At 49.4% G+C, this 22196-nt stretch overlaps 1 protein-coding gene across 3 annotated transcripts in view; it reads right to left on the bottom strand.

The window, feature by feature from the left end:
* The window catches only part of SCN8A (sodium voltage-gated channel alpha subunit 8), a 45940-nt gene extending 27277 nt beyond the window's left edge, over positions 1 to 18663 (bottom strand). For all 3 annotated transcript variants that reach the window (XM_080360706.1, XM_080360707.1, XM_080360708.1), the window contains exons 1-8: positions 18344 to 18663; positions 10334 to 10454; positions 9203 to 9290; positions 8876 to 9004; positions 6189 to 6280; positions 1663 to 1884; positions 950 to 1013; positions 409 to 550 (exon numbers count right to left, since the gene is read on the bottom strand). In XM_080360706.1, coding sequence (XP_080216832.1) covers positions 409 to 550; positions 950 to 1013; positions 1663 to 1884; positions 6189 to 6280; positions 8876 to 9004; positions 9203 to 9290; positions 10334 to 10454; positions 18344 to 18619 — 1134 coding nt within the window. In that variant the 5' untranslated portion in view covers positions 18620 to 18663. The remainder of the gene's footprint in view (positions 1 to 408; positions 551 to 949; positions 1014 to 1662; positions 1885 to 6188; positions 6281 to 8875; positions 9005 to 9202; positions 9291 to 10333; positions 10455 to 18343) is intronic.
* Positions 18664 to 22196: the final 3533 nt, after the last annotated feature.

The following is a 22196-nucleotide window of genomic DNA, read 5'->3' as shown; positions in this document are numbered from 1 at the left end:
GCGCTGAACTGACCCCAAGTTTCTTGACCTGAATGCTTCTAAGAAAACTGATTGAACATCCCAGTGCAAAGCACTAGGAGACTGCACATTCCTCAGCCATCAACACAAAGGTGATGCTTCCCTTCTGCTCTAAGGGAACATCCAACAGGCGCAAACTGAAAATGGTTCAGGACAGCGTCACACTTGACGCTTCGACTCCCTTAAAACAAAACCAAAGGGAGGAAAAGCCACGCAGCAAGGTCCCCAAACCACCCTCAGGGTACAGGGAAACACGGAACATCTTCCTGGTGGCTTTACTTGTAGTTACGCATTCAGACAAGAGGAAAATACAAAGCCCATCACCTTTTCCTTCCCTGTCTTGTCCCCAATCCTCACCTTGTAGAACGCTGAAGCAAAGTGTTTACTTACTAATTGATACAAGTTTTCCCAAAAGTCCTGAGTCATAAGGCGAAATAAAGCCAGGAAAGCCCAGCTGAAAGTGTCGAAGCTTGTGTAACCGTAGTTGGGGTTCCGTCCCGCTTTCATGCACGTGTAACCCTCCGGACATTGTCTGTGAACAAGACAATAGACACTTCAGGACACGGACCAGGTTCTGCCAGGTCTTCAGAGCTGCAGGACGGGGTGAAACACCAAGCGGAGGCAACAGCACATCCAACGTTGGCATTTCTGAACCTCCATCCCTACTTCTTGGATGATTCTTATGATCGGATTCAGCGGGAAATAATCTCGTAACGATCATTAGATGCAACTGCCTCCTGAGATGACATGGAAATGTCAGCTTGCCTTGTCTTAGTCGAACAGGGATTCATAATTAGATTAAGAAAGGCGAAAGCTTTTATATATGGAATAACAAAAGAAGCAAGAAGGAAATATTCCAAAGGTTCTGCCGCCATTAGCCAATGTCAATGGTAATTAAGAGTCTCCAATTTCAATAAAGCTCAACACTCACCCTGCGTCTGAGCTGTTACCACAGAGCAAAGGATCAGGGGCGCCGGGAATGATGTAAAAATTTGCTGAAGAAGGTAAGAAGAAAAGATTAGACGTGCACACATAGAGGATTTAACATATAGCGCTAGAAAAACCTTCACTTAAGAGCCCTCTGCATCCCCTAGTGATAAATATATCAGTAAACCAACTCAGCTTTAAACAACATCAGCTCCACTAACTGTGCCTGAGTTTAAACCCCGTTCTGGAAGTCGGGGCAGCATTTTGGATAAAGGTTTTAAACCAGCTGTGAGAAGGGAGGAGGAAATTAAGTCCCAAAAGCTCAGAGGTTGGTTCCTTGATCACCCACAGCATCATTTCAGCTCTGAAATCCTGCGGGACCAACAACCTCCCGTGTGTTCTCTGTCACTCAGCACCGGGATCTGCACGGGCAGTTACTTCCCATTGACCACATTTAATCACGTTTTAATCAGAAACAAAACAGAAAAAGATGCACTTTTGATAAAATGGCTAAAAATGCACAGCCAAGGCTTGCTGAAAGGATGAACTCAACCAGAAACGCCTTAACAGGGTTCTAAACACTGAAAAACACCCAAGGAAGGGGGTTTTCCCGCGCCAAGCCGGGCACATCACACTATAAGGCAGGTCAGCAATGCTGGTCTGCGGGTTTAAGCCAAACGAGGTGTGTTTAGGGACTATCTCTGCAGAAATACCTACACATATTGTTGGTGTATTCCTCCCAGTCGAAGCCCTTCGAGCCGTTATCCAGGAAAGTCTCGTTGACGTTAATCGGCCAGATCACGCACTTGTTCCTCAGGTTGCCCATGAAGAGCTGCAGGCCGATGAGCGCGAAGACGCTGAGGCAGAACACCGTGAGGATCATGACGTCCGACAGCTTCTTCACAGACTGGATCAGGGCGCCCACAATGGTCTTCAGGCCTGCGGAGGAGCAAACGAGACTAGAGATCACTCCCGCAGAGGGAAAAGGCACCGAAAACCCCAATACATGTTGCTATGAAGCGGCGGGTTCCTGGAACCGCCACGCGTTTGGGTTTCCCCACACAGTACGATGAAGGGGATGGATGAACGGAGCTCCCGGGTTTCGATGGTTGGAATGGAGCAAAACACCAACCAGCCCTCAGACCATTTCCCAGCGGAGAGTTAACAGTTTAATATGGCTGATGTATATTGTGCGGGAGATAGGGATGGGCTGGCTAGCAGTGTAGTGAGGAAATATGCATTAAGCATCAATTAACACCGTGATGAAACATCTACAAACAGGGAGTGGTAATTTATTAAAAGTATAAAGCCATATTATGAGCTTTTCTTGGCTTTGATCTGCTTGCATCCTGCGTGCTGCGATACAGCTGCTCACTGCCCCTAATCTCACGTCTTGCCATTCCATACGTAACTCTTCTTTTTCCTTGTTCTTAAATCTTGAAGCTCTTCAATCTCTCTGTTTATCTGTTTCAATTTCTGCCTGGAAACGTAACCTTTCCCTTCTGAATTGTTTTATGGTTGATACCTCTCCTTCCTTACCCTCCATTGGAATTGGAACTGCTACGTACTGGTGAACTCTTCTATTTTGCCTATAGTCTTCTATCACCCCATTGCTCAGAACACCCAAGCCTTGCAGCACGGGGCGCAAAGCACTCGGGAGTCATTGCTTTGTCTCAACAGACGTTAAATCAAGATACGCTGCTCCAAACCTCCGCGTGGATGTGTTTAGTTGTGTTTAAACCTGGCTTATTGGCCAAAAATACAACCTAAAAAGAGCAAATACCTGTTGAACTGCTCTACACCTGAAGCTTCTAACTGAAGTGGTCCCGCGCGTCCCCTTTCCCTGTGGGAGCTGAAGCACTTGGTTGGGATGGTGGGGTTTGGATTTCAGCCAGAGCGCTGGCTCGTCGGGCGTTATTGAGGCCGTCGGGATCGTTAATAGGCAAAGCTCACTAATATTAATACAACTAAACTCAGGCATAAGCCAAGAATCCTGCTGAGGGAGCTGGGCTTGTTTAGGCTGGAGAAGAGGAGGCTTAGAGCTGAGCTCAGCACTCTCTAGAACTACCTGAAGGGCAGTTCTAGCAAGGTGGGGATTGGGCTCTTCTCCCAGGCATCAGCAACAGGACAAGGGGCCATGGGCTTCAACTCTGCCAGGGGAAATTGAGGCTGGAGATTAGAAAGCAATTCTGTGCAGAGAGAGTGGTCAGGCATTGGAATGGCTGCCCAGGGAGGTGCTGGACTCACCGGCCCTGGAGGTTTTTAAGCTGAGATTGGACATGGCGCTTAGTGCCGTGATCTAGTAAACAGACTAGAGTTGGACCAAGGGTTGGACTTGATGGTCTCTGAGGGCTCTTCCAACCCCGTCCATTCTGTGATTCTGTGGTCTGCCAGCCAGGCTGGTGTGTAACAGGAGCCACCCGTGAACCAGGGGAAGAACACAGCACTAACGCTGATCTGGACAAGCAAGAATTTGGGGGTAGGGACATAGCACGGTGTTACAGCCCTTAAATCAGCCTTTCTGGTGTTGAACGGGATGACCTTGTGTCTACAAGTGAGTGGGGAAGGGGGAAACAAACCAAATAAATGATCGATCCAGCGGAACTTGGGGCTGTTCAGATCCCAGTCTGCCATAAACCTTCCCACACCAACACAGGTCTGACCCGTGCCGGGAACACCCAGATCCAAAAATCCATCGGTAAAATGGAATTCTTACAGAGGAATAAATTTTTTAATGTATTTTATTTCAATCTTCAAAACTTTTAATGGATGCCCAAGGCCTAATCCAACCCAGAGCACATTTTGGCTGATAAATAACCATCATGCCACGGTTCGCGTGCTCGTTCCGCTGCTCCAATACGCACCACGGCACGTGCAGCCACCGCCGCCTGTGGTTCTGGTTTGTGTGTTGTTCTCCCACAGTGTTTTAAGGAAAATAGGGAGTTGAACCAAGGGGATAAACTGGCAGCAAGAGTGTCCCAAGTCCAGGCACAAGCATCAAATCAGTTTTAACAAGGCGCAGCTCAAGCCTGCATGTCCCTGTTTAATGGGGGTGTCACGGGCAGTGGCATCGGGCAATTCAAACACCAATAACTCCGGAGCCAATTAAACAATATCTTTAGACGACCATAGAGTTTCGTATGGTCCGCCAAGCCATAAAGTGAAATAAATACGTCTATATTTTAGCTCATCGGTGCCACCGCCCACTCGTGTCACACGAACCCACACAGACCGGCTGACGACGTGGAATGTTGGGTTGTGTAATATTCTGGTAGCATTTCCCATTTCTATTTTGTCTGAAAACCACGCTGAGGACAATTCCAATTAATTACTGATCATTAGTCCTGATTGTAGCACTAAGACGATTTTATCATTTGCTCAGTGTTCAAACTCCCCTCCTGTTACATGCGCTGAGGCAGAGGTGGAATCCCTTTGTATTTTAATATTAAGTATATTCTAAAAATCACTTATTCCCTGAGACATGATAGCGCTAAAGCCCATAAAGAACATTCTGTGCCTAAATTCATGTTAAATAAGCCAAAAAGGCTTTTCCACAACTGCTTTACACTCTTCGTAAATGCTGCGGAGCCCCAGCCGGGGGGTCCCAGAGCCTCGGGGGCACAAATAACCCCAATTCTGCCCTTTACAGATGTGCTCAGCGCGCCCAGCACTAAACCTGGATCCCCCGGCTGCGGCAGCAAATCAGCCCTTTAACAAGTGTCCAGCAAACCATCCCTTTAATAATCCAGCAAGCCATCCCTTCAATAACCCAGCAAACCATTCCTTCAATAACCCAGCAAACCATCCCTTCAATAACCCAGCAAACCATCCCTTCAATAACCCAGCAAACTGTGCCGTTAGTGAGAAGCACATGAAGGGCTCGGATTCATTGGAAATAAAGGGGAAACTCCATCAATTTTGAGTCGTTTGGAGAGAATGACACAAAAGGGCACAGTTCTGCTGCTCCGCACGCTGCCGCACCAAGCAACCTGCGTCGCCTTCACTTTGGAGAGCGAAACGCACAGCAAACTGCTCTTAACAGGGATGCTTTAGTTTGGGCGAGGCGGTGAACCCCTTCAGGTCCCTCCAGTGCACTGCGAACTGCAATTAGCAAAGAGCTTTTGCTCTTTGGGGGTGCACTGCCGAACATTAAGGGACGCTGAGTAAGGAGGTTGTTGTAGCAGCCTCATTCGGTGCAAGGAAAGCAGGAGCCACTTAACATCATGCGCAACAGCCAGGTGCAGCTGATGGGATTAGCAGTCTGCAATGGGACAGGAGCGGTGGGCCCTAGAGCTCCATAGGCTGTTGTCTGGCAAATGTATATAGCCTGAGAAAGCAAAAGAACCATTATAACTTAATGCATTAGGAAAGCACAAAGAAATATAGAAGAGCAACACTCATTAAGTGGTTATTTTGGGTCGAGCACCTGAAAACTGGAAAGCTGCAGATGTGAAAACTGAGTCTTGAGCTTGACCTTAAAATTAGGGACACTTTTGAGGACCCGTCTGCACGGGGCTTTTTATACAGGAATTCAGGATGGGAATCCCATCCTCAGTCCGTGATGTCTCTAAGGACAAAGGAAGGGACATCGCTCACCCTGGCACCCAGACTGAGTCTAGAGGCGGCTTTGGAAGCGCTGGTCCTGCAAAGCCCAGCTCTGCGCAGCACCGGAACCGGGCAGGAATAATCAACTGACAACCGGTTCCACCGCAACACACAAACGCAAACCTTGGTAACGCCAAAGCTCCGTTTGACTCGGTGGATCCCAACCCGGCAGCGTTCTTCTGAAGACAGAGGTGGGGTGAGCGGCGTCAGATCAAACACGACCTGACCCCACGTACCTGCCGCAGCCTCATGCTAAAAGGTTTAATCTTGGTCGGGTTTTGCTCGCTTGCTTTATGAACTTGTTCCATCAGGAACGCTGGTGATAATGGGATGACTCAGCCTGAGGAGCAAGAGAGTGCCTGACCCTTTATTCATCTGGAGCTAAACTTTAGGCCTGGCTTTATTTCAGAGATCAAATAGCCACGTGCGTACGTAGATAAAGGAGCACGGAACAGCAGGCTGTCCATCCCATCATTTGATGGCCCAAAAGCCGTAATTTCCAACTACAGTTTATACAGACTGCAAAGCCCATCAAAAATATCCCAGTGCCATTTCTGAGGAGTAAGCGATGCGGGAAGAACGGGAGATACGGGAAACAGATACACGTAAACCAGCCTGTAATGCTTAACGGTTCTCACCTGGAATAACAGAGATAGTTTTCAAAGCTCGGAGAACTCTGAAAGTTCTCAATGCTGAGACATTCCCCAGGTCCACAAACTCTGTGACATATCTGCAATGAGGGAGGTCACACACAGAGAACACAGTGACAAAACACACACCGAAATCCACCACCGAGTACAGACAGAGCAATACGGCACTCACAGAGCCTGCACCCACAGCTAACACCAACCTTACCTGGGATTACAGAAATAGTTTTCAAAGCTCTCAGAACCCTGAAAGTGCGCAGAGCTGAAACATTGCCTAGGTTTACAAACTCTGTTATATACCTGCAGAATTAAACCAGAGTTAATGGCACCGTCGGGGTCACCGTCCTTTTCACACAGTTGTTTGTTTGCAGGAAACAGCTCGTCATTTAAAAATGCTCTAGGATTAGCGTTTAAAAGGGAGAGACGGACAATTTCAGAGCCAGAACACAGTTTAAGTGTCTCCCCACTGCAAGTCCAGCTCAGACACTGGCGCTCTCGCCTGTATAGGACTTGAAAATGTAACACTCTTGCTACAGAATGAAACTGTACGGCTGTCAATGTTTGAGGAGACGCGGTGACATCCCCTCGGGTCAGTGGTTTCAGGTTTATTCATGGGTTTAGTAAAGCACGATCATCTTTGCTTTGATCAGCATCCTTGGTTTGTACCCTGCACCACCTGCCCGAGCCACAGGTAGGAACGATCATCCCCTTCTTACAGAGGGATAAACTCGAGATACACAGAGGATAAGGGGCTCAGTAAGAGCCTGAGTTGTATTTTACCACGGCTTGGAATAGATTATTTCCTCTGTGCTGTCAGAAAGCAAACAGGGTATATATAAAGAAAGAAATGCACAGTATTCAAGCTCCTTCCCGGTGCAGAAAGGCCTTGAGTGCTTCATAAAAAGGATCTAAATAATGCACAGGCGTGTTCCACGCAAAAATAGGTTGTGTTTGAAGTGTATGGGCAACCTCATTGGAAATGAGGAGCGACAGAGGCGGAGCAGCTGGAGGTTTAGCGCATTGAGATCAATGCGCTGGGCCCTGTAAAGCTGGCGAGCTGCTACTTGTGAGTTTATCAAGAAACAAAGGAAATAACCAATTCGTGGGTTTGTGTGCACGGAATGGGGGAGTTTACACTGTGCAGACCCCGCTTATGTTTGCTTTTTAGGTACAACGCCCAAATCTTTGCATATGTTTTAATAGATGGCTAAAAAGCATGTAGGAAAAGAGCAGAAACTCCAGCAAAGCAGCCGTCTTAGCTGCAGATGCAGCCCCAACGAGGCGCTTTATGCAATTAAGGGAAGACCCAGAAATCTGTGCATCTCCTGGTTATCTGTGAGCTCAGACACCCCAGGATCCCTTATCAGAGCAACATGGGCCGAGCGCAGGAGAGAACGAGGAAGGAAAACTCCGCATCTCCTTTCTGCCATTGCACCTTCATTGAAGTGGGTTAATGATGCTCAATCTGAATGCGCAGGGACAAGAATTTCAACCTGTTTGGCTCCCAGTGTTGTGTTTAAACACATGGGCAACCTGCAATGCCAGGCGCTGTTATAAAGTGTGTTATTAATACCGGCAGTTTAGGGAAAATGATGTTTTTTGCAGCAGCGACTCCGTGAAGCTGCATTTTCAATGTGCGACTGCGCCAGGTTACCGCTTCCCTTCGGAAAATCAAGCAAGATTGGGGATTCACTTGAGTGAATCACACCAAGTTGGGAGGGAGTGTTGACCTGCTGGAAAGCAGGAGGGTCTGCAGAGGGATCTGGATGGACTGGAAAAATGGGCTGATTGCAATGGGATGAAGTTCAACAAGGGCAAGGGCCGGGTGCTGCACTTTGGCCACAACAGCCCCCTGCAGCGCTCCAGGCTGGGCACAGAGTGGCTGCAGAGCAGCCAGGCAGAAAGGGACCTGGGGGACTAATGGACAGGAAGCTCAACATGAGCCAACAGTGTGCCCAGGTGGCCAAGAAGGCCAATGGGATCCTGGCCTGTATCCAAACCAGTGTGGTCAGCAGGACCAGGACAGTGATCCTTCCCCTGTGCTCTGCACTGGGGAGGCCACACTGGAGTATTGTGGGCAGTTCTGGGCCCCTCAGCTCAGGAAAGAGATTGAAGTGCTGGAGGGTCCAGAGAAGAGCAACAAGACTGGGGAAGGGACTTGAGCACAAGCCCTATGGGGAGAGGCTGAGGGAGCTGGGCTTGTTTAGTCTGGAGAAGAGGAGGCTCAGAGCTGAGCTCAGCACTCTCTAGAACTACCTGAAGGGCAGTTCTAGCAAGGTGGGGATTGGGCTCTTCTCCCAGGCATCAGCAATAGGACAAGGGGCCATGGGCTTCAACTCTGCCAGGGGAAACTGAGGCTGGAGATTAAAAAGCAATTCTGTGCAGAGAGAGTGGTCAGGCATTGGAATGGCTGCCCAGGGAGGTGCTGGACTCGCCGTCCTGGAGGTTTTTAAACTGAGATTGGACATGGCGCTTAGTGCCATGATCTAGTCAATGGACTGGAGTTGGACCAAGGGCTGGACTCGATGGTCTCTGAGGGCTTTTCTAACCCAGTCGATTCTGTGATTCTGTGAGTTTTCCTTCACTGATTCTCCCCTTGCACACCCACCCTGTTCCTGAGGTCTCATCCCACCCCCTTGTGCCACAAAGAGCCGAAATAACGCCCAAACTCCACTTACGCCATCATGATGACGCTGAAATCCAGCCAGTTCCACGGGTCGCGCAGGAAGGTGAAGCCGTCTATACAGAAACCGCGCGCGATGATCTTGACGAGCGATTCAAACGTGTAAATCCCGGTGAACGTGTATCTGCGGCGAGGAGATCGAAGAGGGTGGTAAAGGTGTCGGTTTAGTGGGGAAAAGAATGAATTACAAACATTTTTGGGTAAAAACAGTGGCTCTAAAAGGTGGTTTGTATTCATATTAACTAAAATGTGAGTAGGAACAGAGTTCGTGGTATAAAACAACAGAATTAGGAGATTTTAAAGCACAAGAAGTGTTACTTACTCCACATTCTTGGACCATTCGGGTGGGTTACTAAAAGTCATGAATACACAGTTGGTCAAAATAGTGCACATAATGATCATGCTAAATACTGTGGGACAGAGTCAAGGATCAACGGGACACTTGTGTGGCTCTTTACAGCACCCCAGAGCCCCCAAAATCACCTCAGAGCCCCTCAAATGTCACCTCACAGACCCAAAAATCACCTCAGAGCCCCCAAAAATCACCTCAGAGCTGCCCAAAAGTCACCTCAGAGCCCCCAAAAGTCACCTCAGAGCTGCCCAAAAGTCACCTTAGACCCCCCAAAAATCACCTTAGACCCCCTAAAAATCACCTTAGAGCCCCCCAAAAATCACCTTAGAGCCCCCCAAAAATCACCTTAGACCCCCCCAAAAATCACCTTAGAGCCGCCCAAGAGTCACCTTAGAGCCCCCAAAAATCACCTTAGAGCCCCCCAAACCACCTCAGACCCCTCAAAAAAACACCTTAGAGACCCCTAAAAATCACCTTAGAGCCCCCCAGAAATCACCTTAGAGCCCCCCAAAAATCACCTTCGATGCAGGAAGCGAAGCCTCTAAAACCAAAATGAAGACGTTTCCGTTTCAGAGGCACTTCCTACACATCAATTAATAAGCAGGGCAGCTCATCCAATATACTCCTATTTATCTCTAATACCAGCTGATGGTTGGGAAGCTCAACCCCGGAACATTTTGGAACAGCTTTGCATTAGAAGGAAGTTTGAGAGATGCCAAAAGGGCAAGAAATCAGCACCTAATTACATCTAAGGTGCTTTTCCAGCTACTAATTGTATTTAACCATTTCTATTGAACTGGTTTAGCAGCTGGTTAGAGCTCAACTCTTCACATGAAGCAAAACCTTAAATCAACTTGGCTCCCAAACTTCTGCGCATTGAGGACGGACACAAATAGGTACAATTGAGCAGGGAAAACCAACCAAATGTTTCCTTGTCTAAAGAAGCACATTTTTAATGCAAAACAGTGGGTTTTTGTATAGACTCCGAGGCTGGTTCGGCACCATAATTCATAGATACCATTTGAACAGAGCAACGAGACAATAGGGATGGGATTTGTCAATGAACACACACCGGCTAAAGAACTCGGTAATGAAAAGGATATGAATGTATCAAAATTTTAATAGCTATTCTTCTAAACAGATTAAAAGGACTTAAAATGTACAAGGCAGGTGTGGCACTAAATCGGAAGAGTGTTTTCCCTCTGTTTAGGACTACAAAGGTCTGTGGAGACACAAAGAGAGAGAGAAAGGGAGAGTTAATGCATGGAAATCAAAGTGTTAAAGACCAGCAACTTTCACGGTCACAAAACAATAATCGCCTTAATGAACTCCTGTTAGGATAAAACACACCTACCGGTGACCACGGATAATTCTGCTCCAAACCATCCGTTCTATTAAACACCCCAGAGACAGCAGCAGCAAAATATCCCATCTAAGCGCACACGTGGTAGAAGCGCTAACAGAGAAAAACTGAGGCCCGAAGGCCATTTTGGGCACATTCCGTGTCGTCGGACCAACTCCTTGCGCTCTCATTGCCTTTAATTAGCGAGACGTTACTTTACACGGGACCTGTGGAATGAATCTGGAAACGTTAGGTAGGATTGATCTTATCTCTCCATCACCAGATGCTGTTTCACAGAATCCCAGAGTGTCAGGGGTTGGAGGGACCTGAGAAGCTCATCCAGTGCAATCCCCCCATGGAGCAGGAACACCCAGGTGAGGTTACACAGGAACCAGGCGGGTTGGAATGTCTGCAGAGAAGGAGACTCCACAACCCCCCTGGGCAGCCTGGGCCAGGCTCTGCCACCCTCACCACAAACAAGTTTCTGCTCAGATTTAAGCAGAACCTTTTGTGTTCCAGTTTGCACCCATTGCCCCTTGTCCTGTCACTGGTTGTCACCAGCAGAGCCTGGCTCCATCCTCCTGACACTGCCCCTTTCCATATTGATCCCCAGGAATGAGTCCCCCCTCAGTGTCCTCTTGTCCAGCTCCAGAGCCCCAGCTCCCTCAGCCTTTCCTCACTCGGGAGATGCTCCACTCCCTGCAGCATCTTGGTGGCTGCGCTGGACTCTCTGCAGCAGTTCCCTGTCCTGCTGGAACTGAGGGGCCACAACTGGACACAAGATTCCAGGTGTGGTCTCCCCAGGGCAGAGCAGAGGGGCAGGAGAACCTCTCTGACCTACTGACCACCCCCTTCTAACCCACCCCAGGTCCCATTGGCTTCCTGGCCACAAGGGCCCAGTGCTGGCTCATGGTCATCATGGTTTCATCTCCCACATCAGAAAGCACTGGGAGAATCACACACATCTGGAGCGGCAAAATCAAAACCAACCTTAATACCAGCTTGGAGCTCATTTGGCTACATGAGACGGTTAAACAGTAAATTATTTGAAAAGGAAATCAAAATTGGATCGCGGTTCGGCACTAAGCGAGAAGGATTAGTTAGCACAACCACTAATGCATCTCCCAAGAAAAGCGCGTTAAAGCCAATCCTGGGCGGCTCTTAAATTGCAGCATCAAGAGCGTTGTAACAACGATCTAAAAGGCCATCGGTTTTTCAAAGCTGAGCGTCACAGAGTGGTGACGGGACGCCCCATTCTAAGAGCCGCCTGTCTGTCCTTCCCTGACACCACAAACTATCCAAGTCTCACATGGGTCCTGTTTAAATCTCCGGCTGTCGCCTGCAAAGACGTCGCAGCAGGACCCAGCGCTTCGGGATGCTCACGGGCATCGCTTGTGAAGGTTTAAAATCTATACCACGTTTTAAGCAATGAAATCGCCGCTGTGACTGTGCTGAACATTATGTGGGCACAAGGGCCAAAGAAATTTCCCCAAACCTCCCCACGGTTGTTCTGAGAGGTGGTTCAGGTTCATTATGTCTACACGGGGAAAACAATCCCTGTGGGAGGCCGGCTCAGATACAGCTCAGTAAGATGGGTCCGGGGAACAATTTCTTCCCCAAAGGGCTGTGGGGCATTGAACAGGCTGCCCAGGGCAGTGCTGGAGTCACCATCCCTGGAGGGTTGGACAGACGGACATGAGGTTCTCAGGACATGGGGAACGGTTGGACTCAATGATCTTGTGGGGCTTTTCCAAGCAAAGTGATTCGAAGCCAAGGATAAACCACGCTTTACACAGGGACACAGGCCTGTGCGTGACGCTCCAACCCAAAGACTTTAGGCCTGTCCTAGAAGAGCGAGCCAGGCCTGGTTGGGAAGGCGGGTGTCGGCTGCTCCGTATGGACGCTCAGAGACTCTTTCCTTGGCATCCTGCAGTGAAAACATGGAAACGCGCATTTTCAGCAGCTGTTTCACAAGGATCAATGCAGAAATGGGGCATTCCCTGTGGTAATAGCAGCTCTTCCACGCCCTGCCCAGGTTTCTCTCTTTGGACCATAACGCTTGTTGAATTTATTCCCATGTCCAAAGCCCGTCCTAACTGGGCTTGGTGCAGCTCCAACACCAGGAAAGTGCTTTACGTTCCCATCTGCTCATCGATTCTGACGGTTCCAAGAGCTCTGGTTCCCCTGGGTAACTTCTAAAACCCTGGGCAAGTCTTCTCTTGGTCTCATCAACAGAAAGGAGAGCACAAAAGCCAAAAAGCGTTCGGCAATTTAAAGCCTCACCTTAGTTGTTCTTTCTGCTGCTGACATATTCCAACCCCATTTCAAAATGGCTGCCTGCTCTTAAAACGTTTGCTGGGTCAGGTCCAAGAATGTCCTTAAGCCCTTTTAAGATCTGCTGAGGCGAAGCTCAGAACTTGATGCAAGGCGATACCTGGAGAACGGCATTTTGCAGCCGCCTTCTACGAGCCGGAGCCTGGTTGAACTTCTCAAAGCCTCAGTTGGTTGCTAAAGGGTTGTGAAAAAGGCTCTTCTGGCCACTTAAAGTTGGTTGGAATCTGCGCTTCACAGAGACCTCAGAAATGTTGTGCTTTTAGTTCAGCAAGACCTGTGACACCGTCTCACAACCCGCTCATATCAAGCTCGGGATGATGACGAACGGGCTGGAGGGTTGTGATCAATGGTGCAGAGTCTGGTTTACCTGTAGTTAGTGGGGATCCCCAGGGCTCAGTGTTGGGTCCGGTTCTGTCCAACCTGTTCGTCAATGATCTGGATGAAGAGACCAAGTGCACCCTCAAGTTTGCTGATGATACCAAGAGGCTGTGCTCCCATTCAGAGACCTGGACAGGCTGGACTTGGCAGAAGAACCTGATGAAGGTTAACAAGCACAGGGTCCTGCACCTGGGAGGAACAACCCCCGGCATCAGCACAGGTTGGGGTGACCTGCTGGAACACAGCGCTGCAGAGAAGGACCTGGAGTTCTGGTCAACAACAGGTTGACCGCGAGTCACCAACGTGGCCTTGTGGCCCAGAAGCCAACGGTACCTGGGGGGCATTGAGAAGAGCGTGGGCAGCAGGTCAGGGAGGTTGTTCCTCCCGCTCTGCTCTGCCCTGGTAAAGCCCCATCTGCAGTTGAAGAAGGACAAGGAATTACTGGAGGGAATCCAGTGGTAGCTACAAAGATACTGAGGGGCATAGAGCATCCTATGAAGAGACACTGAGACAGCTGGGCCTGCTTGGCTGGAGAGGGATGTGATCAACAGGATCAATATCTCAGGGTGGGTGTCAGAGGATGGACCAGACTCTGTTCAGTGGTGCCCGACGCCAGGGTGAGCGGCAACGGGCACAGACTGAAACTCAAGAGGCTCCATATGAACATGAGGAGAAACGTCTTTGCTGGAAAGTGCCAGAGCCTGGCCCAGGCTGCCCAGATGGGTGCGGAGTCTCATTCTCTGAGACACTCAAATCCACCTGGACTGACCTGTGTGATCCACTCTGGTGACCCTGTGTGATCCGCTCTGGGGCTGGGGGATCTCCAGAGGTCCTGCAGCCCAACCAGCCTGGGGTTCAGGGATATAAAAAGAAGTAAGATCATAAAATATAAGCCTTCTCTACATCTATTTGTAAAACAGTGCATTGAAGCAGCTGTGCTGGGGAGCGCGACAACGGTGGCAAAAAGCATTCGGTTCTATGGAGATTTAACCACTCCACTTCTGTAATGGCTGAAAAGTGAGGAGGAGTGGGCAGAAGATTGCAGAAAAAACCAAGCCAGCTTTATGAAGAGCCCGAGAACATATGGACCCATATTCCTGCAGCGGCGAGTGGCGACTGCCTTAGTCTCAGCATCAAGAGAGAGCGGCGACTTTGTGCTGACACCCTGAGCAAGTTCCTTCAATGCAGATATTGTCAGAATGAATGTATAGGGAGCTCTGGCACCCTGTAGGGTGAAGACGTATGAACAGAATTAAACGTCAACGCAAGATGTTTTCCAATATTTTGGCTCACGGAGGTGTCTTTCCTTCATATTTATTTCTCCATCCCACCGCACAAGAGGATCAATTTATTGTTTCTCAGTAACTTATTCTTCACCATTGAAAATCTGATGGGGAAAAAAGGATCTGCCACATTTTGTTCTTGCTTTGAACTCACTGCAAGTAGGAAAAACCCTCAACGTTTTTTCTATTTATCGAATAAAACATTCCTGACTTAAATAAACCATTCTGCTTACTCTTACTGATCCCTTTAACCCTATTGGAGAGATAGAGCGGAAGAAAAGTAACATGAAACACGCAAGACCTGAAAAAAGCTTTTGGAAAAGAGGAGAAAAGGCGGATTTTTGGGACGGTCCCGACGCTTCTCGTGATGTCGGTGAAACGCAAAACCCGCTGATGGTTCCATGAGCTTGCGGGACCATCGGACGCCACGAGCAGAGGCGTCACTTGAATTTAACCCACCTGAGCTTATATACGGTCTCAGCTCCCAGAATATTCTTCTATTGACTCGTAAATGGTGACGCTGCGGGAACATGGGCAACTTTACCTCGTCCTGTGGCAAGTGCGACAGTTGAACCCAGTGAAATGGAAGTTAACTGAGGGAAAGGACCAAGACGTGGCAAAAGAGACATTCGACGAGAAAGAAGAGGGTGAGAATTGGGTTAGTAATAGTGACGGCCTGGGCCATCCAGGGAAGAGAAGATCTAAAAGATGGAAAAACATTACAAAAATAGAAATACTACTAAGGAAATAAAAGAGCAAACACCGAAGGAAGACAAACCTACAAGGCTCTGCTCGCTGTGCTGGGGATGCTCACATGGGTAGGTTCCTGAGCTCTGTTTGCACAAGGAGGTTCATGTACCTGCTTCAACCATGCGCTCCAGGCCAGGAGCTGGAAGGTGATTGCTCACAGGTAGTAGATTTTGGGGCTAATTTAGCTCCTTTTTGTCTTTCTGTAAGTACCAGGGAGAGTTTTTCCATGATTCTTTGTTTTGCAAATAGCAAAACACGGTGACTCCCCAATTCTCCCGAGAGTCACGACTCCCATTTTGTACAATGAAACGGGGCAAAAAGAAGCAGCTCGGCCAAAAGCGCTTGCAGGGCTGGGCCCCCAATTCAGGAGCTTCGACTCCTGTACCCAGGTTCTTTTTCTAGGTCACGCTGTTTCTCCTTTAAATATCAATTAACAGGCCACTGGAAAGTTCAGTTTCCTTAGATAAACCAAGATCACTGCGTCCTACCGCAAGGAAAAGCGACCAGCTGACTCGTTCCTATGGATGCCGTACGTCTGCGTTACAAGACCCGTGATGCAAAAGCTCCTGGCAAATGCTGGAGAGGAAAAAAGGAAAGAGAAATCTTGGAAAACCTCCCATGATTCAAGCAGATCCGCAATTCCTCACGATTCAGAGAAGCGGCTTATTTAATGGCCTTAAAAAAGCCTATTTGTGGGAAGTTTGAAGCGGCACGCACCTCGGCTATCGCCGCACCGGAGGCGCCGCGAAGGAAACGGGGCTGGTAGGATGTGAATCCGGCGTTGGGAAGAACGAGGCTCGTTTGCAGAGCAGCATCTCCAGAACCTTCCCCTCCACCTGCAGCTCCTCAGCATCTCACACTCAGGAACGTTTGGTCCCTTCTGGAGATGCGGTGGATGTTTTCAAAGCTGGGGGTGCGGCTTTTATGTCCTCTACAAATGATTTATGAATAGCGTTGCGTCGGGTTGTTCCCCTCGGCCTCCTGCTTTTGGGGGGATATTGGGACAAGCTTGGGGCTCTACCTGGTGCTGCAGGATGTGGGGCGCCCGCCGGCCCTTTGGCACCGCTCTCCTCTTTCAGCAGGAAAGGACATGGCCCAATTCACCCCTGGAAGGCTACGGGAGCACCAGGAGCGCAGCAAACACTCCCACTGGTGTTTGCAGTGATGTTCCATGACACTTCGGTTGGGTGCGAGCAGCCACGAACCAAAGAGATCCAGGGAACTGCACTTCATAGGATCATAGAGTCATTTCAGTTGGAAGAGACCCTCAGGATCATTGAGTCCAGCCATAACCCAACCCATGTCCCTAAACTTAATCTAAACGCCTTTTAAACCCCTCCATGGACACTGACACCACGGCCCCGGCAGCCTGTTCCAATGTCTGAGTCGGTTACCTGTCTCTTTTTTCCACAGTTTGCCCACACCAAACCCAGGCAACACCAGATTTGCTTAATAAACAGAAAATAGTTCCTAAAGAGAACATATTTGTGAGGGAAACCATCAGCTGCTGTCTCAGCAGCAAGAGCAGCTTCAACACAGCACCCACCGAGCACCAGCCTGCCCGGTATCCAACACACACCAATCACCGTATTCCAAAGCCGGTACCCGCGCTGCTGGCACCACCAACACAACAAATAAGCATTAATTTCACTAGTGTGAATGCAGAACAAGGTCAGTTATACCCAACGCTAGCGGCAAATTCAGTTGGTTTCATAGAATAATGCTCTGCCAGTCACAGAATCGCCTCTGAGCATGACAAGAAATGTCCGTCCCAACCCAATGTCACCCGTGACCACACACTGATGTGACACGGCAGCTGCTCTGCCCGACTTTGAATGGTCACATCACAGAATCCCAGAGTGTCAGAGGTTGGAATGGACCTGGAAAGCTCATCCAGTGCAATCCCCCCATGGAGCAGGAACACCCAGATGAGGTTACACAGGAACCAGGCGGGTTGGAATGTCTGCACAGAAGGAGACTCCACAACCCCCCGGGCAGCCTGGGCCAGGCTCTGGCACCTCCCTGTCCTGCTGGAACTGAGGGGCCACAACTGGACACAAGATTCCAGGTGTGGTCTCCCCAGGGCAGAGCAGAGGGGCAGGAGAACCTCTCTGACCTACTGACCACCCCCTTCTAACCCACCCCAGGTCCCATTGGCTTCTTGGCCACAAGGGCCCAGTGCTGGCTCAGCCCACAGCACCGGGATTCCCAGCTGGTCTCCCATCCAAGTACTGACCAGGCCCGACCCTGCTTAGCTTCTGAGATCGGGCCTTCTCAGGGTGCTATGGCTGTATATATTATATACGTATATATATAGATATATGTTCCCCAAGTATATTCTGATAGTATGTGAACTAAACCCTTTTTCCAAGGGCAGAGCAGAGGGGCAGGAGAACCTCTCTGACCTACTGACCACCCCCTTCTAACCCACCCCAGGTCCCATTGGCTTCCTGGCCACAAGGGCCCAGTGCTGGCTCATACGGTCAAACCTCTGGCTTCTCAAGCAGCGCAGGTGAGTTACAGTTGGTAACAATCTCAAATTCAATTTCTATCAAAGAAAGCCAAGAAAAACAGTAGAAAAGAACCTGAGTTTTAAGAAAATCAGTGATTGCGCTCTGCCTTATTTCACCAGGAGATCCTTCCCCTCCATTTCCAGCACAGTCTTTGTTTACTCACCCCTTCATTTCTTAACGCATCTCGGCAGACTGAATTCCACGCCAGTAATGAAATACATACTTAAAACAGTTACCGTCATCCTGTAATTAAGTGATTCTTATTGCCCTCATGGTTAAAATGGGCACATTAGCACAACTTGATCTATTTTCAGTTTCCAGACCTTGTTCTCCTAACTCAGCTGCTTAAAGATCCATCTCATCACCCCTATTAAACCTCAAAGAAAAACACAAAGCAAACCAAACGAGCCCCATCCAGCGCCTCCATTCTTTGCCTTCTACTCAACCCACACCCAAACCTGCGATTTCCTACGAAAAAGGCGCTTTAGCGACGTCTTTCTTGCAGACTCACTTTCTGGGTCATGTAATAAGGGTCAAAGTCCTCCAGCGGAACAGCAACCAGGCCTTTGGGGATGTCCCCGTAGATGAAAGGCAAATTCTTCCCCGCCTCGAGGTCACTGTTTGGTTTTGGTTTGCTGTCTTCATCGTCGTCGCGGTGGCTGCTGTCTTGCTTTGGGCGCTGCTTCTTTTTTAGCTCCGCGATGTGTTTCTCGATGTTAGCCAGAGATTCCGGAGTGAAGGGTTTAAAACTATCGGGGCCTGGTGGTGCGAGCAGCCGCGCTGCCATCTTTTCATCCTGCAGCAGCTTCTTTAGTGGTGGCGCTCCCCGGACACGTCAGCTCTACAGGGGCAAAGAGCAAAGGGACAACGTCAATCGCTGCAAAAAACAGATGGAAAAGCGGAAAGCGAGGAAGATCCAAAGGCTCTTCAAGTCCTCCCGGAGTCAGAAAAGCAGAATTGATGCTTTTCAGTCCCCGTATGAGCTACGGGCAGATACGCAAGCGCTGGACATTGCGGGAACCTGCTCGTCCCTGCCCATTCCATCCTGTCCCCCCCATTATTACCTGTTTCCCCGTCCCTGCCCTTCACTGTTTTACACCACAGACAAACAGACACACAGACCCGGATCCCAACACCCCGATCTCCTAAACACAAACTCTACTCGACGACAGAAATGGTTCTCAAAAGCAATTTTATCCAAAGCAGCGCTTACCCGCGAAAGTTATTCTACCAACCACTGCTCTCCAGCAAACTGATTATTAGATCAAAACATTATTAGATCAAAACTGAGTATTAGATTAAAAATTAGTATTAGCTTAAAAATTGATATTAGCTAAAAATTCCAAGTCAGGCCTATCCCAGGGTCAAGGTGTTCAGCCTCATGTAACGAGGGCGGCTCGTTCCTCCTCCAGCTAACGAGGTGTTTAGCAAAGTGCTTCTCTTAATGTGCGTAACACAAGGGGAAACTTGGGGCCAACATGCACCCGATACGCTGAGTTCTGAAAAAGATGCTCCTTTGCGTCCTACCAGATGTTAATTATGGTGGTTAATGAGCAGTTTCCTTAACGACATGGGCATCCCCAGGACCGGACCCCGGTGGGGTCACATCTCCGCTCCAGGAGGTCAAATCTCACCCCTTCCTCTTGCATCTAATTACCAGGGTTTCTATTCATTCTCAAGCCCTAAGAATGAAGTGATTGTAAAAGCCTCTCGCCGAGCGCAACGGCAACGCCTGCAAGTTACATCTCTATAATGCACGAGTTACGCCGAGGCTCCGTTTCACCCCATCCAGCCGCCTCCAAACCCTCGGCACCTTTTGCCAAAGCCTCGCTCGAGTGAGCTGAGAACAAACGGCATTGCCGAGGCGCCGGGGCTGCTCGGGGCGCCGGAGCCACCGGGGGCTGCTCAGGGCGCCGGAGCTGCCGGTGCGGCAGCACTGCGGTGAGCGCTGCAGGGGAGCGCGGCTCCGCGCGCCCGACGCGGCCACAACCCCAGAGGAACGCGAAACAACCACGAGGTTCCGGCACGGGAACAAGCGAAAAGCTCCGCACCGCACGGCCGCTTAGCGAGGGGAAAAGATCGGCGGTTAAGCCGCACGCACGGTGTCAAAATGGGTGTTAAGTAGCCTCTGCGAGCAGAATGACTTTCAAGTTCCTTGTGAACTACAATACAGGATTGAATCATTAAAATCTAGCTGGTTTAGCATATTAGCCACCAAGAGGCTTCCCAGCCCTTGGCTTTGAGCACTGGGTGTTCTCCCGGGGCAGAACCCGTCACCGAAACCGTCCCATGTTAAGGACACGCTTCTCAACCCCAGCAATGGGCACGTCCCGACACCGCGAATCAACCTGCCTGTGGGTTCCATGATCAACCCAGCACAGGTTTCACAGAGTCCTTTTCTGCCAGCACTCGGACATCCCAGCCTGTCGCTCAGCACCGGGGGGTCTAAATGCCACAACGTTGTATTTAAATGGCCCCTCCAAGCAGTTTTGGGTGATTCCTGAACCATTTACACACCCGAGGGCTCCGGACCCAAAGCTGCACCGCACCTGTCCATTTAAACGCTGTTTCTATCTCAGGTTTTATCCAGAGCCAAAAGAATTCAAATGTAAACCCCTCTTCTTATGTAACTACCCTGGGATTTTGTCATATAAACCCAACCGGGTGTTTCTAGAGTAATAATAAAGATTCAAAAACGTGGCAAGAGGGGGAAGCAAAGCCAGTGTCCTGGTCATATTATCTCCAAAAACATCATGGAACAGCGTGTTAGTATTAGGGAGAAATTAATTTATTCTATTCTTGCAGCATTTGCATGCGTTTAATTACCAAATTTCCCACATACTGTGAAAGTCTACGGCAGCGATGGGGATGTGGTCTAATTGAATGGCACAGATAAATATGGACGGGCTGGAATTAGAAACCAAAGTAGCGCAGGGACACGGCACAAAAAAGGAAAGAGTGAAGGCAGGAGGGAAGGCCCGATCTGATCTGAAAGGATGGGGATGGAACGTTTAATGTAATGTCTACTGAATTCCTTAATTCAGACCCACTGAGCAGGTTTGGTATCCCTGATGTTCTCACCATGACCCCCAATCTCCAGCTTTGCCATCGACAGAACCACCCAGAATATTTCAGAAAGTTTGTTTCCTTAAAAAATATCTAAATGGTGGGAGTATGAAGGGTTTCTGCTCGCAGGATTCACTGGGGTCTCGGTGGGAAGAAAAGCTCAATAACAACACCTTTTCAGGTGAGGATACGGTAATATTGCTTAAACGTCTGTCGGTATTCACCAGGAAGGGGTTTCAGTGCTCATGGGAAGAATGGGGTAAGTTGAGAGAGCATGAACATCCGCTAAATAATGATAAGGAAGAAGGAGGAGGAGGAGGAAGGAAGGGAGGGAGGAGGAAGGAAAGAAGGAGGAGGGAGAGGAAGGAAAGAAGGAGGAGGGAGAGGAAGGAAAGAAGGAGGAGGGAGAGGAAGGAAAGAAGGAGGAGGGAGAGGAAGGAAAGAAGGAGGGAGAGGAAGGAAAGAAGGAGGAGGGAGAGGAAGGAAAGAAGGAGGAGGGAGAGGAAGGAAAGAAGGAGGAGGGAGAGGAAGGAAAGAAGGAGGAGGGAGAGGAAGGAGGAGGAGGAGGAAGGAAGGAGGAGGAGGAAGGAAGGAGGAGGAGGAAGGAAGGAGGAGGAGGAAGGAAGGAGGAGGAGGAAGGAAGGAGGAGGAGGAAGGAAGGAGGAGGAGGAAGGAAGGAGGAGGAGGAAGGAAGGAAGGAAGAAGGAAGGGAGGGAGGAGGAAGGGAGGGAGGGAGGAGGAAGGAAAGAAGGAGGAGGAAGGAAAGAAGGAGGAGGAAGGGGAAGGAGGAGGAAGGGGAAGGAGGAGGAAGGGGAAGGAAAGAAGGAGGAGGAGGAAGGAAGGAGGAAGAAGGAAGGAGGAGGAAGGAAGGAAGGAAGGAAGGAGACTAATAACACTAATACTACTAATAATAATAATATAAAAAGCCCCAAAGCAGCTGCATACAACAGGAGTGTCAGCACATCTGTTTCTGGGTTGAATTCAGGCTCCACTTGGTCTATTTCGGTAAAACTTCCTGCTGTAGGAATCACAACCTCTACAGGAATCACACCCGCTACAGGAATCACACCCGCTACAGGAATCACAACCTCTACAGGAATCACAACCTCTACAGGAATCACACCCGCTACAGGAATCACACCCCGCTACAGGAATCACACCCGCTAAAGGAATCACAACCTCTACAAGAATCACACCTGCTACAGGAATCACAACCTCTACAGGAATCACACCCGCTACAGGAATCACACCCGCTACAGGAGTCACAACCTCTACAGGAATCACACCCGCTACAGGAA

Source organism: Nesoenas mayeri (assembly GCF_963082525.1).
Source record: "Nesoenas mayeri genome assembly, chromosome: 28".
NCBI lineage: Eukaryota > Metazoa > Chordata > Aves > Columbiformes > Columbidae > Nesoenas > Nesoenas mayeri.
Note: the sequence above shows the minus strand (reverse complement) of the source record. Positions and strands in the feature narration are given on the sequence as shown.